Below are 14,720 nucleotides of genomic sequence, written 5' to 3'. Positions count from 1 at the left end.
TTTTATGTAAGCTGCGCACAGAGTAAAAGAGTGCGATATAAAGTAACAGAGAAGAAGAAATAAAGCCAATGATGGCAGATCCTTTGGCAGAACTCAAAGCAAGTCAGTAAAGGAAGTCAGAAAACTTTAGGAATCACTTAAAGTAACTCAGTGAAAAGAATAAGTCACAGTATCTGCTTGTGTGTTCTGGAGGCTGAGGCTGGCTTGATTTACTTCCCAAACTGTTAGGTTTCCCACCTTTCTGTCCTGGGCCTTCCTCTTTTTACACACTCCTTTCTGTGCTATTTTTCTGCCTCTAGTTACCACCTTAAAGTCAGTGGACACCCAAATCTGTAGTTGGCTACTGTGACTCTAAGTACTGGTTTCATTTCTTCCTGATCTTACACGACATTCTCAGAGAAACCCAGACTTGGTTTAGTTACTATCAGCATCTATCACTACAAGCCTCGGCCTTTGCTTATGCCCCTTAAAATGGGCAGATTGCCCACACCAACTTTCTTACCATTTCTACATATTCATTCTCAAATTGCATATATTTTTTAAAACCCTAGCTTCAAAAAGAACCTACTTTCCTATCTAGAAACTTTTGTTTGTTACTTGTTTTAAAGATACAACTCTCTACATTGCTGAGGCTGGCTTCAAACCCTATATCAAATCCTCCTGCCTCAGCATCCTACGTGATGTATTTGCCATGTAAGCTTTATAAAGTGTTCTGTCTTCCTGCCCTTTACTCTTCTAATCCTCAACTGCCAGGGTCACCTTCTTATTACATGCATCTCATGGCACCATCTCTCTCTTTAAAGCATTTTTCTCCCCCACTCAAAAATCTAAACTGGTAGGCATAGAGAAACATGCCTAAACACAACCTTTCAGCAAATGCTGCTCATTACAGAATTGTGAAATAATAATGTTAAACAAAACACATGTCAAAACTATACCGAGAAGTTAGTGTACATAAGATGCATAAGAAACAATGCACACATTGGGAAATTGGTTTTCTGTTCCTATTTCACATGAATTTCCACTGAGACCATAGACAAATCTCTTTTGCACGTGAAATACTTATATTATCTCCTTGATCTATCCTAGAAGGCCACTAGAAAAATTAAATCACAGGAAAGTACCAGAATGGAGGAGATCTCATTTTAATGATTACATTTTACATTATGTGTATAAGTGTTTTACCTGCATACATGCATGTTTATCATGTGTATGTCTGGTGCCTCAGAAGGTCAGAAGAAGGTGCTGGATCCCATGGAACTGAAGTTACAGATGGTTGTCAACCATTAGGTGGGTGACAAATCCAGATCCTCTGTCAGAGCAGCCAGTCACTGAACTACTTAGACCATCTTTCCAGTTCCATGTTCTTACAAATTTAAAACTTAGATATCTACAGTGGATACTACTATTAAAATAGACAAAGACTAAGTTCTAAGAATTCACATATTTCTCCCACTCACTAACTGAATCTCTCAAATATATGTTAACCATGAATCACAATACAGTGTAAAAAAATAGGTAAGGTGTTCTGGACAATAAAAACATAGGAGGTTATCTATCTTCAAGATTCCTGGAATTTAATGAACTTTCAGGAAAGTTCTGATACTTAGAGGAAAAAATACTTTCTCACTTTTTCTCACTTTTTCTCTCTCTTCTTCCACTCCCCATTAAATATATATGTGTATGTATGTATGTCTACACACACACACACACACACACACACACACACACACACACATGTAATGCCTCTCTGACATGGCGTACTTTATGTCCAGAAGACATGTGATGTGTAACTTGTTAGTACATTGAGAATTAAACATAAACAAACAAAGCACCGTGACTGAGAAGTAAAGGCTTTACCATAGTTTATATCATAACTAAAGCATTTTTGTAAAAACAAAATCATGGTATCTTGCTTGTAAAATCATTTTTAGCCTTATTTAGAAATTTTAAATAGCAAAAGATGGAAATGTTAAAATAGATTAGTGGGAGAAAGAGAGAGTGGAAACAGCTTTTCTTCCTGTGATATGAGTCAGTAAAAATATGAAGCCCTAGAGATTCAAAGAAGGAAAGAGATCCTACTATCCGAATAAGATCAGACTTAAGATAATTAAGATAACCTAAAGAAATGTTCAAAGTCCTTAGTGATCAGAGAAATGCAAATAAAAACAACCCTGAGATTCCACCTAACATAAATCAGAATAGCTAAGATCAAAAACTCAGGTGACAGCAGCTGTTTGCAAGGATGTGGAGAAAGAAGAACACTTCTCCATTGCTGGTGGGATTGCAAGCTGGTACAACCACTCTGGAAATCAATCCGGTGAGTCCTCAAAAATTGTAAATAGATCTACCTGAAGACCTAGCTCTACCATTCTTGGGCATATACCCAAAAGATGCCCTACTATGTCAGAGGGGCACATTTTCCACTATGTTCACAGCAGCCTTGTTTGTGATAGCCAGAAGCTAGAAACAACTCTGATGTCCCACAAAAGAAGAATGGATACAGAAAATGTGGTTCATTTACACAATGGAATACCACTTAGCTATTACAAAGTAAAGACATTGTAAGTTTTACAGGCAAATGGATGGAACTAGAAAGTATCCTGAGTAAAATAACTCAGACCCAATCTGTTCTCAGTAATAAGTGGATATCAGCTAACACCCAGGATATAATCCACAGAACTCAAGAAGGTTAACAAGCCAAAGAGCCCAAGTGAGGATACCTCAGTCCCACTTGGGAGGGAGGACAAAGCAATCACAGGAATGGGGACAAAGGGGACAGAGAGAGGAAGGCGAACAGAATCATGTACTGGGTGGTGGAACAGGACTGGGGCCCTAAGGGCCAGCATAAGAATGGAAACATGTAACCTTGAGAGGTAGAAGATGGGGGGACCCTCCAGAATGTGCCAGAGACCCGGGAGGTGAGAGACTCTCAGGACTCAAAGAAACAGATCTTAGATAAAATGCCCTGCACTGAGGAGAGGAACTTGTAGAGCCCAGCTCCAGTAGGAAAACAGGGCATCAGTGAGGAATGGGGTTGCTATCTCACGGTCAAAAACTCTGACCCAGAATTGTTCCTGTCTGAAAGAGCTGCAGGGACTAAAATGGAGAAGAGCCTGAAAAAAAGAAGGTCCAGTGACAGGCCCAAATTGGGATCCAGCTCAAGAGGAGGCCTCAAGGCCTGACACCATTACTGAGGCTATGGAGTGCTCACAAAAAGGGACTTATCGTGTCTGCTCTTCAAAAGACCCAAGAATCAGCTGAAAGAGTCAGATGCAGATATTTTTGAGAACCTGAGGAGGAGGGTGACCCTGTAGGAGGACCAGCAGTCTTAATTAACCTGGACCCCAGAGATCACTCAGACACTGGACCACCAACCAGGTAGCATACACCAGCTGATATGAGATCATATATACATATGATATATATACAGCATATATATATATATATATACACAGCAGAGGACTGCCAGGTCTGGGATCAGAGAAGATGCACCTAACCCTTAAGAGACTACAGGCCCCATGTAGTGGAGAGGTCTGGTGGGGTAGGGCGACATCCCTGGTAGAGATGGGGACATGTGAGAGAGGAGGTATGACATGTGGAACAGTCAGAAGGTGGGCCAGGAGGGTGATAAAATCTAAAGTATAAAAAAATTAAAGTTAAAAAAAAGAAGAAAGAAAGGCTGAGCAAGCCATATGAAGCAAACCAGTAAGCAGCACCCCTCCACGGCCTCTGTGTCAGCTCCTACCTTGCTTGAGCTCCTGTCCTGATTTCCTTTGATAATGAACAGTCCTGTGGAGATATAAGCTAAATAAACCCTTTCATTCTCCCTCCCCCCTAAAAGAAATTCTTTTCTCATAGTACAAATAAAGAATTTCTAAAAATTCTTATATGGTAAATAAGTTTGTATAATACTTTGAAGTTAAGAAAGAGTTGATGATTTTTTAAAATTCATAAATAAGTCAGTATCTCAGTGGGAAATGTCTATACCAAATACAGTGTTTTCTGAAGACAGGCATATTTGAATTTATTTTCACAAAACACACTCTAACCAATTCACCAGTAACTTATGGGCCATTATTAAAGCTTACCGTTTATTTGGATCCTTTATCAAGAGCCCTGAAAGCAATGATTTTGCATCTGAAGAGAGTGTTCGGGGGAATTTGATGTCTTCCATTAGTATTAGTTCAAAGAGTTTCTCATGGTCCTGGTTGTAGAAAGGTAACCTTCCACACATCATTTCATACATGACAACACCTAGGCCCCACCAGTCCACAGCTCGGCCATAGTCATTATCTTCTAATACCTGGAAGTAAAACCAGAAAAATGACAAATTTTTACAATATTATTATGATGATGGTGATGATGGTGGTGGTAGTGATGATGATGATGATGATGAGGCAGCTTCACTATATAGCCTTTGCTACAACTTGCTATGTAGACCAGGCTTCCTACTCAGAGAGATCTGTCTGTATGCCTCTGGATTGCCATACCCAACCAACCCATGTGCATAATTTTTAAAGAATTATTCAAAAGAAGTGAATTTTATGTAAAAATACAACTTCAAATGATCATTCAAAATGGTTAACATATATTCAGAAACATTCAATGTACAAAAAATGGAAAGGTCGTGAAAAGTTTGTTAAAATGGATGTAAAATAATCTGTATCTACAGGGTCAAATGAAGTGAATCAGCTATTAGTTTGCTTTTTATCTCATAGTCTACTGCATCTGACATTCTGATTCCCTCCAGCAATTTAAAGTTAGGCAATGCTGGTGATAGATCACACATATTGTGCCTTATACATTTTACTTGTTTAAAAAATGCTAAAATAAGAAAGAAAACAAGGCTGGAAAGCTGGCTCAGTGGCTAAGAGTACCTGGGACTACGGGGAAGACTTGGTTGGTTCCATTCCCAGTACCATCATGATAGCTCACAATAATCTGTACCTTCAGGGTAAGAAGATTACATCCTCCTCTGATCTTTTTGGATACCTGGTACCCATGATGACGCATACATGTCAACAGAGGCAAAATACTTATATACACAAAATAAATCTAAAAATAAAAATTTAAAGGAAACAATATAAAGCAAACAGTTTAAGATGAACATAGCAAACAATTAAGAATGATCATCATAGGGTACAGCAACCAAACAATAAATACAATAATGTTTGGAATTCCTTAGAGACTTTCAAGAAAATGAATGAAATGAACATCAGTATTTAGTGTATTTTGAATTATGGTATACTTTTATATCTGAAGCTTTAGAAGCAATAAATTTTTGGGAGGCATAGTAACAGACACCTTTAATCCCAGCTATTGGGAGGCAGAGGCAGGAGGATCTCTAAGTCTGAGGCCAGGTTGGTATAAAGAGTGAGTTCCAGGAAAGACAGTAAGAGATACCCTGAGAAACCCTGTTTCCCCCCACCTAAAAGGAAAAGGAAAATATTATGGAGTATTTGTGATATATGTTCTTATATATACTTTTCAAAATATAAAAGATGCAAAAACAATTTAGTTAGTTAGGACATACAGGTATCACTGTAGTTATATTAGAAGAATCTCTTCAAATCCAAAGATGGCCATTTATGATCACCACTGACTCTATGGGTCTGCAAATAGAGCCCAAACCTTTTGCAAGTGTTCTGACACTAGGCCACACCCTCAACTGAAAATGTGATTCCTGCTCAGTAGAATATTCCTCAACCATAGACGCTGTCTTCTACTTTATTTACATAACTATATTAGAATTGACATTAAACCTCAGTTTATTTGACCCTTTCAAGCTTTGAGGAATACTCTTTAAGTATATGAATTTTATCAATTAAAATATTTGCTTTATTAATTTCAGATATTTCTGACAGTCACACTAAAGTTACCTATAAATACCGTGACAGGCATGAATATTTAAGACTAGGGACAGACATTCAAAACCTCAAATCATGTCATTGCTTCATTGGGTTTAAGAACCTAAGAAAATAACTTAAGATCACAAATCCAGTTACTATGAGTAAAGAAAATATTTTCTGAAAGAGAAACATCCCTTTTTAATAGACAAAACATTCACATTTTTTTTTGTATCTGAGTAAGTAATATGGGGACAAAAAAAAGGGAACTAAGGAAAAGGATCAGGAAGCATAATGAATCCTCTCATTTTCTAAAGGAAATACACCTGCACCTTCTAAAGTAACAGTGACTGCTGAATAGCTCATTAGGGAGGTGTATTGTTTTCTGGACATCTATCTAACCATACAGGATTTTACCCAATAATAAAACAAAACAAAAAAACTAATCTTTAACTGCATTCCTACAACACCAACTAAACAGTGGCATACATGAAAAGGAGCCAAATGTGGTTTTTAACCTCTTTTTTCATAAAACCATAAAAAGCATAAAAGCTGGATTAACTGCCTTCTGAACCCGCATTTCACCAGCCGGGTTCTCATCCCCAGCTGGCAAACCTGGCAATCCTTTATTTTTGTCTGAATGCCTGGTTTTCAGCCAGAAGGGCAGGAGTACATAAAATGAAGGTTTTTGCTTTGAAGAGAAAAAGCAACTAAAAATCAAAACTGCACTGTAAGAAATCTATTCGATTAAAACAAAATAATTTTAGTTATCTTTGTAAAATAAACACTGATTCTCAATATAGATATTTTGCGTCTGACATGTGGACCTTCACTGGCACAAAGATACATGCAGACGTAAACTGGAACTGCGGTATTTCTTTGTGGTCAACAATACTGACGTAATGCATTGTGTTACTAACATGTAGACTTTGGCACTGATAAGAACATACTCTAAAAGCACAGCCATAGTAGTAAGGGTGTTTGCTGTCAACTATAAAGAAAGATTTTTATATAAGTTACAAGGTAAAAATGTCTAAGAAATAGAAGTAAAAATGACTGTTATATCATACACAGACACACAATATGAAGCATTCCACTATTCAGATAGTTTCTCCCTTAAATAGAATGCTTTTAAAACACAATTCTGTGAAATACTCTCAAATTTTCAAATCAAGTTAATTATTCCAGATATGTCTTCTGTATTATTTTTGGACAACTTCTTTTCTTACTCAAAGTACTTTTTTCTAAAATTTTAGTAGCACATAAAATTTATGCTTTTTAACCTAATTGTTATGAAAAATCTCTCTGGTTTCTTCTAATGATAACTTTCCATAGCAAACCAGCTCATCAATTTCATGGTGACTGTGGAGATGGAAAAGTATTAATAATAGGGAAGTCTACTTCCACCTCACTCAACCTCATCTATCGTCCTAGGAGGCTGTAACTGCAGGTCAGAACAGACTCTGAGAAGAGATCAGTAACTGATCTGGGTAAAGCAACACAGACTTTTACCCAAAATTCCAATGCAAGCAGGAACGCAGACATCTAGTGCTGACTTCAATCCTAAACTTCTTAAATCTTAGATAGTCTATCCATTCAACACAATTCCCACAAAGGCAAGGGACAAAAGAAGATGGACTAAAAAATGAATGTATTCCATTAAGTGAGGAGAGACCACATCAAATATAAGTCAAATAGCACAAATTCCAGGAAAGAGGCTGAATTTCAATTTCTCTACCAGAACCAAGAAACTGCTTTAATCTCAGACATTAAAACAACAACAACAAAAAAAAAACACAACAAAAATATTCAATAATATTCAAGCAAGTAAATTAACATTCGGTAACATCTGATGAAAATACTCATATTTATTTTTAAAAGTCTGGTAAATTAACAACGAAGCAAACAACAACAAAATAACTCTAATTTTTAATCTACAAATATGCTCTTAAATAATTATTAATTTTGAAAGATGACATTAAGCAACTATATTTCAGAATGATACCATCAATTAAATGTTTCAATATTAATATAATAAGTATTTTCAAAAACATTTCATTCCAGTATATTTTACCAAGAGTGAATGGACACCTTTATCAGTTTGCTACTCAGGCCAAACAATGCACCCAAGGCTAGCAATTATAAGGAGGCAATGCATGCCCTGGAGTGGCTTGCTGCTCAATCAATAATCCTGACAGAACAGATGGGAGAAAAATCAAACATCTAAACAAACTGTCTACACACCTATGTTGTGAAAGTAAACTGTGAACTTGGATGAACCAATTTACCACTTTTTAAATTTTTTTCTGGTAGCCTCACTTTTCAGGTAACTGATATATATGTTGTATAGAGACGTGTTTCTATACTTCAAAGGTTATTTCTATGTTCTTCACATCAATGGTATTTGATAAAAATGGCAGGTTCAGGTTTTCTTATTCAAACTTTAAAAGATTATAGTTTTAAGAGGAGTATACAATTCCTAAGAATTGAGATTCATAGTTTGTCAATATTTCTCTTATTGCTATTGAAATAACATATTATAACTAGTGACCTGCTGCTGTAATTCTTATGACACACCATCTGTAAATATCATATGCGATTTGCTCTAAGTTTTATGTGTTTTTTTGTTATTTCCTTACATGTGAAATTGACTAAATGCTGTTAAAATCACAATTTTAAAACCAAACAAGTCAGAACCTGAAAAACCCTTAAGACAGAAGCTGAGTATATACAATATCAGTAATTAAATCATACATGCATAAATCTTCCTATAGTTCTCTATACTGCCTTTTATTACAAAGCGACAGACATTAATTAAACTGGGCCATGTGACTGAAGTAAAAATGTCTATCATTAGTGTTCCCACTTAAGGTTACTGTTTTTATGTCCTCAGTATCAGAGAATTTACAATTAGATTTTGTGGTTCAACTAAAATCATACCAAATTGTCTAGTTCATCACATTAAAAAGAAGCTTATGTGAAATGTAGCTAACATAAAAACTTGTAACTTCTGCACTAGTAAATAGCACAAGTTATAAATGTTGAAGGTCATTTATTCTATTTTACTTCACTTTTAAACAATATCCAATTATTGGACAAATTGTGATAACTGTTATTGTTATCCATAATAGATCCATAGTAAAAAAATAAATAAATCAAGTTACAAAGCAACTCATCTGATAGAGGTTCTTAAATATGAATTCTAACTAGGAAGCAGTCAACAACTAGAACTAATTACTGTGCCCCTGATGAGACTTAAATTTACTTAACTTCCCTTTAATACTGGATATGACATCTTTTCAGACTGCCAGAAAGAGAAAGAGACAGGTGTTGGAAAATTATTCATAATTAAATAAAATGTTAGCATTCAAAACAATGTTAGCTAAGTAACTCTTTTTCATTAAGCTTAGGAGTCTAAGACTAATTTCATAATTTGTAGGAATACAGCAGACTTTATTCAAGGGCTACTTTGAATGTGACTATGTATATTACTGATTTTTTTCTGCAGATTATAAATGCACATATAACCGGCCACATTCATTTTCACTAAGAGCTCCTCAAGACAATACTGAAAGAGTCGACTAAGATGTTACCCCCCATTTAATCCTCACTGACCAAAATTTTATCAGGTTGCTTTCTATCTGTTCCCTTCACCTACATTACCACACACTCATTTATTCCATGATTCTACTTATGAAGTTAGTATATATTTCTGATTTTACATTTCATGTAGTGAATTTTCATTTGTATTAATTTATCATAATAAAAGTTTTCTTTATCACAAGTTTCCTTGCATTTCAGATATTTTTAATAATTTATCTTATATCAGATATTAAACATAAATCTTAAAAAGAAAAATATACAGAACTTTCACAAATAAAATGCTTTAGAAATGGGCTCTGAAAACCAAGGAGAGAAAATTAACTGCATTTTTAGCCACAGCAGGGGCCACTCTTTGCAGTTAGATAAACGTGCATACTTCCATTTTCAATAGTAACCACAACTGATATTAAATATTTCTCAAAAACAACCCATTTTACAATCTCCATGTTTTTTCTAAGTTGGTTATCAAATAGTTTTATTTTTACGCTATTACAAAATTGCATTTCTATGGGTTTCCCAAACCACCTTCCTCAACCTTGCCCATCTGTCACCATCTGCTTCTTTTTAGCATGTACTTTTTGTGTGATCACATAAGCATGTGAAAGATAACTAACATTCAGATGATTGTCTGCCGGTGCATTTGAGGACTGGGCACAATAAAAGTGAACTGCCAAAACATACTTAACACTTTTAATTTTGTTGGGTCTTGCATGTAAGCTACATTTGATTTTCAAACTGTTTTACAGTTGGAAAGTTGAGCAGGTACTGCTAACTCAAAAGCAAAGCTGAGACTCCAAATAATTAGCACTGCATAAAATCATCTGGATTTAATAGGATCCAAACTAAATGATCAAATTTAAAAGAGTTTATATGTAATTTCTAAATTATTTTATAAGTTAAAACACAGCACAGACTACAAAAATAGAATTCATTTAAGACATCTTGTGGTTCATATTTTTTCATGGGTTGGTTTTATTTCCTTGGATACAACGAGAAAAAACGAGCTCATTTAGAACTAATCACGCTAATACACTTTCAGAGATGCTGCACGTGAAATGTCTAGTTTATAGGCCACCAAAACTTAACCTAAAAATTTATTTTTTCTATCAGTAAACTGCCACTGAAAGTATTACACTTTTTCCTTATTCATCAAGAAAGCAAAACTCATTTAGATGCCTATTTTTTTTTCACTTAATATTATTTTACTGAGGAGACTTCTATTTTCTGGTGGTATTTACCATAAAGTAAGGTTAGCCCATGTAAATATATGCTATATTAAAATATGCTATAAGTCTGACACATAGGACATTTAATAAACTGGCTTTAGAGGACATCTCATATCCTTTTTGAGGAATCATATATATATAAACATCTTCCTTTAAGTAACAAACCAGTCCAAACAGAGAGAATAAATGAAAGGTAAAAGAGCACATTGTTGGAAACGGAGGTTGCCACAAACTTCACAATCTGTTCAGAACGTGCTCAAAGAGCAGAAATAAGAGCAAACACTGCTGTGAGTCCTGCACAGGAGAAGTAGTCAAGGATGCATCCTGGGTCTGACTGATGCCTCAACTTCTTCAAGGAAAGATCATCATTGATAACAGTACAGAGCAGAAATGAAAGATTCAAAAAGTAAGTATCTGACAGTAAAGAAGAAGGCTAGTTTCAGCATGAGATAACCTCTCTCTGGTTGGCATTGTAAATCCCACTCTATTACAACCTCTGGCTTGCCATTCACAGGGGCTTTTCCACCCACAAATTCAAATCTCTGCATTCCAACAGGCTGTTCACTGCCACACATGCATGGCATTATATGCACATGCACACAGAATAGGTTTATTCACCAACATATATACATGAAATAATTAAATGCAATACAATTTTAAATATATAAAATGACTGTTTGAAGATTTTTTTAACAAAAACGGGTAATCTCTGGTAAGCTCTTAGAAATGACAGAGCTCTTTGTATTTAGTGCTCAGTTTATCATTCAGTTGATAATGTCTGCACAGAAAACAGTATCTTTGTTTCTTTGAAAATCATCTGCTTCTGAAATGTGTTTTCATCTTCTTCAGAATAATTTCTCCTAATTGTGACATAACTAATTTGGGTATTCTAAATCTGGAATGCCTTCATTCATTTCAAATGTATAGCAAGGGCAACTGAATGCCAGAGAAACAAAGAATTTGTTTACCACAACATTTACAAAAACAAAACTTGTCCAGAAAATATGATCTTATGTTTGAATAAACAAAAACATCATTTCTAAAATTTTACGTAACTCTGTCACAAAAAGAGAATTTTAAACTCTAGCATCTATAACAGAGAAAATTACATGTTTGGCAAGACAACAATACTTAGAAATATATTTTAAATATTAACCCTTATAATTACTAAGCCTTTGAAATGTTAATTTAACTCCTAGTTTTAAACAAAATCAATACTATAAGGCAACATGATAATACATACATAATTTATTCTAGTTCCTAATTTCTTCTGACTACTATTTCCTGTTGGGCCATCATTAATATGATCATAGATGAAAAGGTAGGCTTTATGAGCTAGCATCCCTGGTTAGAATCTTAATACTCTTAAGGAGCACAGGAGTAATATGATCAAAACATATTATTTACACAGATGAAACTCAGAGAATTTTGAGACAGAGACAAAGACAGATAGGAACACTGCACTGTTTACCCCTATCACCTTCTAGCTGCATATGGATTATTAAAATGAAAATGAATTTCACTTTACTTCATATTACATTATTCCAAATACCACAGGAACAAACAAAGTGATGCTTAATAACAGAAATCCTCTCAACAACATCAGCCATAGTGCCTTGATGCATCCTGAGGGGTACCTCATTAGTCTAGCTCCTATGGCTGCCTGTGGGCAAAACTTTCTCTGTGTTGGTTTCCTCCTTCTTTGCACTCAGATCCTAGCAACTGTCATGTTCCTCAGTTATCTCTCTGTGGAAGATTCTGTTACCTCACTCCTGACTCACATGCGTCTTCACAGTGGGAGCAATACTCTAAAACGTGCTGGTTTAACCTGGAAAAGTTTACAACTGCTTCAAAAAATAACAATTTGACCAAAGCAACATGGAGCTTATGAGAAAAAAAAAAGGCCAAGAAATGTGATGAATATAAATGATCTCAGCAGCATTTTTCATAAACGCCAAACCATTGGTGAAAGTTATCCTTTTCACATGGGTGAAAGTTACAATCTGCTAAGAGAAGGAGCCAGACCTGCAAAGCTTATCATATTACTTTTTTTACATGAAATGTTCAGAAAAAGCTTTAAAGAGAAAAGAAGAATCACAATAGCCTAGAGAGAAAGAATGAGAAGCTATAAAAGGTAAAGTCACTACTGGAATTAGTTAAACATTTTAGAATTACAAGGGATAGTTCCACATCTTTAAACATTTGAAAAAGTAAAGTGTTGACTTCAAATTTTATATGACATGTAAACTGTATCCAAATGACAAGCAATAAAGTATTTTTTAAATAGAACTTTCAACAGCTAACTATATTGAAAATAAAAGAGAAAGAGATCAGGAGGGAGTTAGCACAAGGTTGCTTCTCACTTGTTCCTACAACATTTGCTAGGCCAAAGAACCCTGGGCATTTTAAGAAGCCTGAGCCAAAAAGAGGCTGTAAGTGCACCTGTCAACGACTTGAAGGGCATACCACTAGACACCTAGAAGCAGTGCACACAGACTAGTGAGGAAACTTCTGGATAATTTTAGTCCCTAAACAGTTACCTAGTTGAGAAGTCGTTCAGCCAAAGTCACAGAGGTGTAGAGAACAGAAAGAATTAACCTGTTTGGCCCCATTTGCCTTCTTGATGAAAACAACTTGAAGGTTACAGGAAATTCTATTTCATCACTGAAAATTGTTACAAAAAGTTGTTACAAAGCAATACTAACTGGTATACTTAAGAAAGCTACTATACCAAAGTACATCTTTTCCTTTATCTTCCATTCATTTTTTTTACTATGGAACTTACAGCATTACGACACACATACACAAACACACAAATTATATATATATATATATATGTATATATATGCACACACATATATGTTAATACACACGTGCATATATAAAAACATATTTAGTTTATTAGACAGAGTCTAACAGATATAGTCTACTATATATAGAATTTCCTTGAGGGTAAATCATTTTCAACCTTGTTCCTATATTGTCATATTAAACAAACAAAAAAACTCAACATAGAGAAGACAAATAACAAATATTTGAATAAGGGTTTGAAACCAACTTTTCATCCTTTCTTATAAACGGCAAAATGTAAGTAAGTCGTTTTTTCAGTTTCTTCAACAAAACAATTTCCAGTAGTCAAGGACCAAACACCAACAATCGCTATAATCTCTGCTTCTAGGTAAATTCTAAGATATTTTATAAAACTATAAATATGCCTAAAGAAGTTACTAAATTATCAAAGTGAATATAACCAAAAAATAATATGTATAGAAATAAAAAAATATGACCCAAGTTATTTATTAAAAAATGTGCTTACAAACTACAAAATTTAATTTTCATATGTTTGTGGTCTTAAAAAACTTCATCATATGAAGTAAATGCAATTAAATTTAGCTCTGTATCCCATTTTTAATATGGTTATTTGATTGTCTAGAGTCTAACTTCTTGAGTTTTTTGTATATTTCTGATAATAGCTCTTTATCAGATGTAGGATAAGTAAATACCTTTTCCTATCTGTTGATTGCCCTTTTATCCTACTGACAGTGTCCTTTGCCTTACAGAAGCTTTGCAATTTTATGAGGTACCATTTGTCGATTCTTGATCTTAGAGCATAAGCCATTAGTGTTCTGTTCAGGAAAATTTCCCCTGTGACCATGTGTTCGAGGCTCTTCCAACTTTCTCTTCTACTAGTTTCAGTGTATCTGATTTTATGCGAAGGGCCTTGATCCACTTGGACTTCAGCTTTGTACAAGGTGATAAGAATGGATCAATTTGCATTCTTCTAAATGCTGACCATCATTTAAACCAACACCATTTATTGAAAATGCTCTTTTTCTCCACTGGATAGTTTTAGCTCCTCTGTCAAAGATCAAGTGACCATAGATGTGTGGGTTCATTTCTGGTTCTTCAATTTTATTCCATTGATCTACTTGTCTGTCTCTATACCAATATCATACAATTTTTATCAATATTGCTCTGTAATACAGCTTGAGGTTAAAGATGGTGATTCTCCTAAATATTCTTTTATTGTTGAGAATAGTTT

The 14,720-nt window shown here is 34.8% G+C and overlaps 1 protein-coding gene across 3 annotated transcripts in view; it reads right to left on the bottom strand.

Moving 5' to 3' along the window:
* The window catches only part of AKT3 (AKT serine/threonine kinase 3), a 246,318-nt gene that overhangs the window by 18,784 nt on the left and 212,814 nt on the right, over window positions 1-14,720 (bottom strand). For all 3 annotated transcript variants that reach the window (XR_013974863.1, XM_080909361.1, XM_080909362.1), the window contains exon 11: window positions 4,092-4,306. Coding sequence is in view for 2 of the 3 variants with exons in the window: in XM_080909361.1 (XP_080765487.1) it covers window positions 4,092-4,306 (215 nt within the window). In the remaining variant the exon portion in view is untranslated. The remainder of the gene's footprint in view (window positions 1-4,091; window positions 4,307-14,720) is intronic.

This window comes from Micromys minutus, assembly GCF_963924665.1.
Source record: "Micromys minutus genome assembly, chromosome: 1".
In the NCBI taxonomy this organism is placed as follows: Eukaryota; Metazoa; Chordata; class Mammalia; order Rodentia; family Muridae; genus Micromys; species Micromys minutus.
This window is presented reverse-complemented; position numbering and strand designations above follow the sequence as displayed.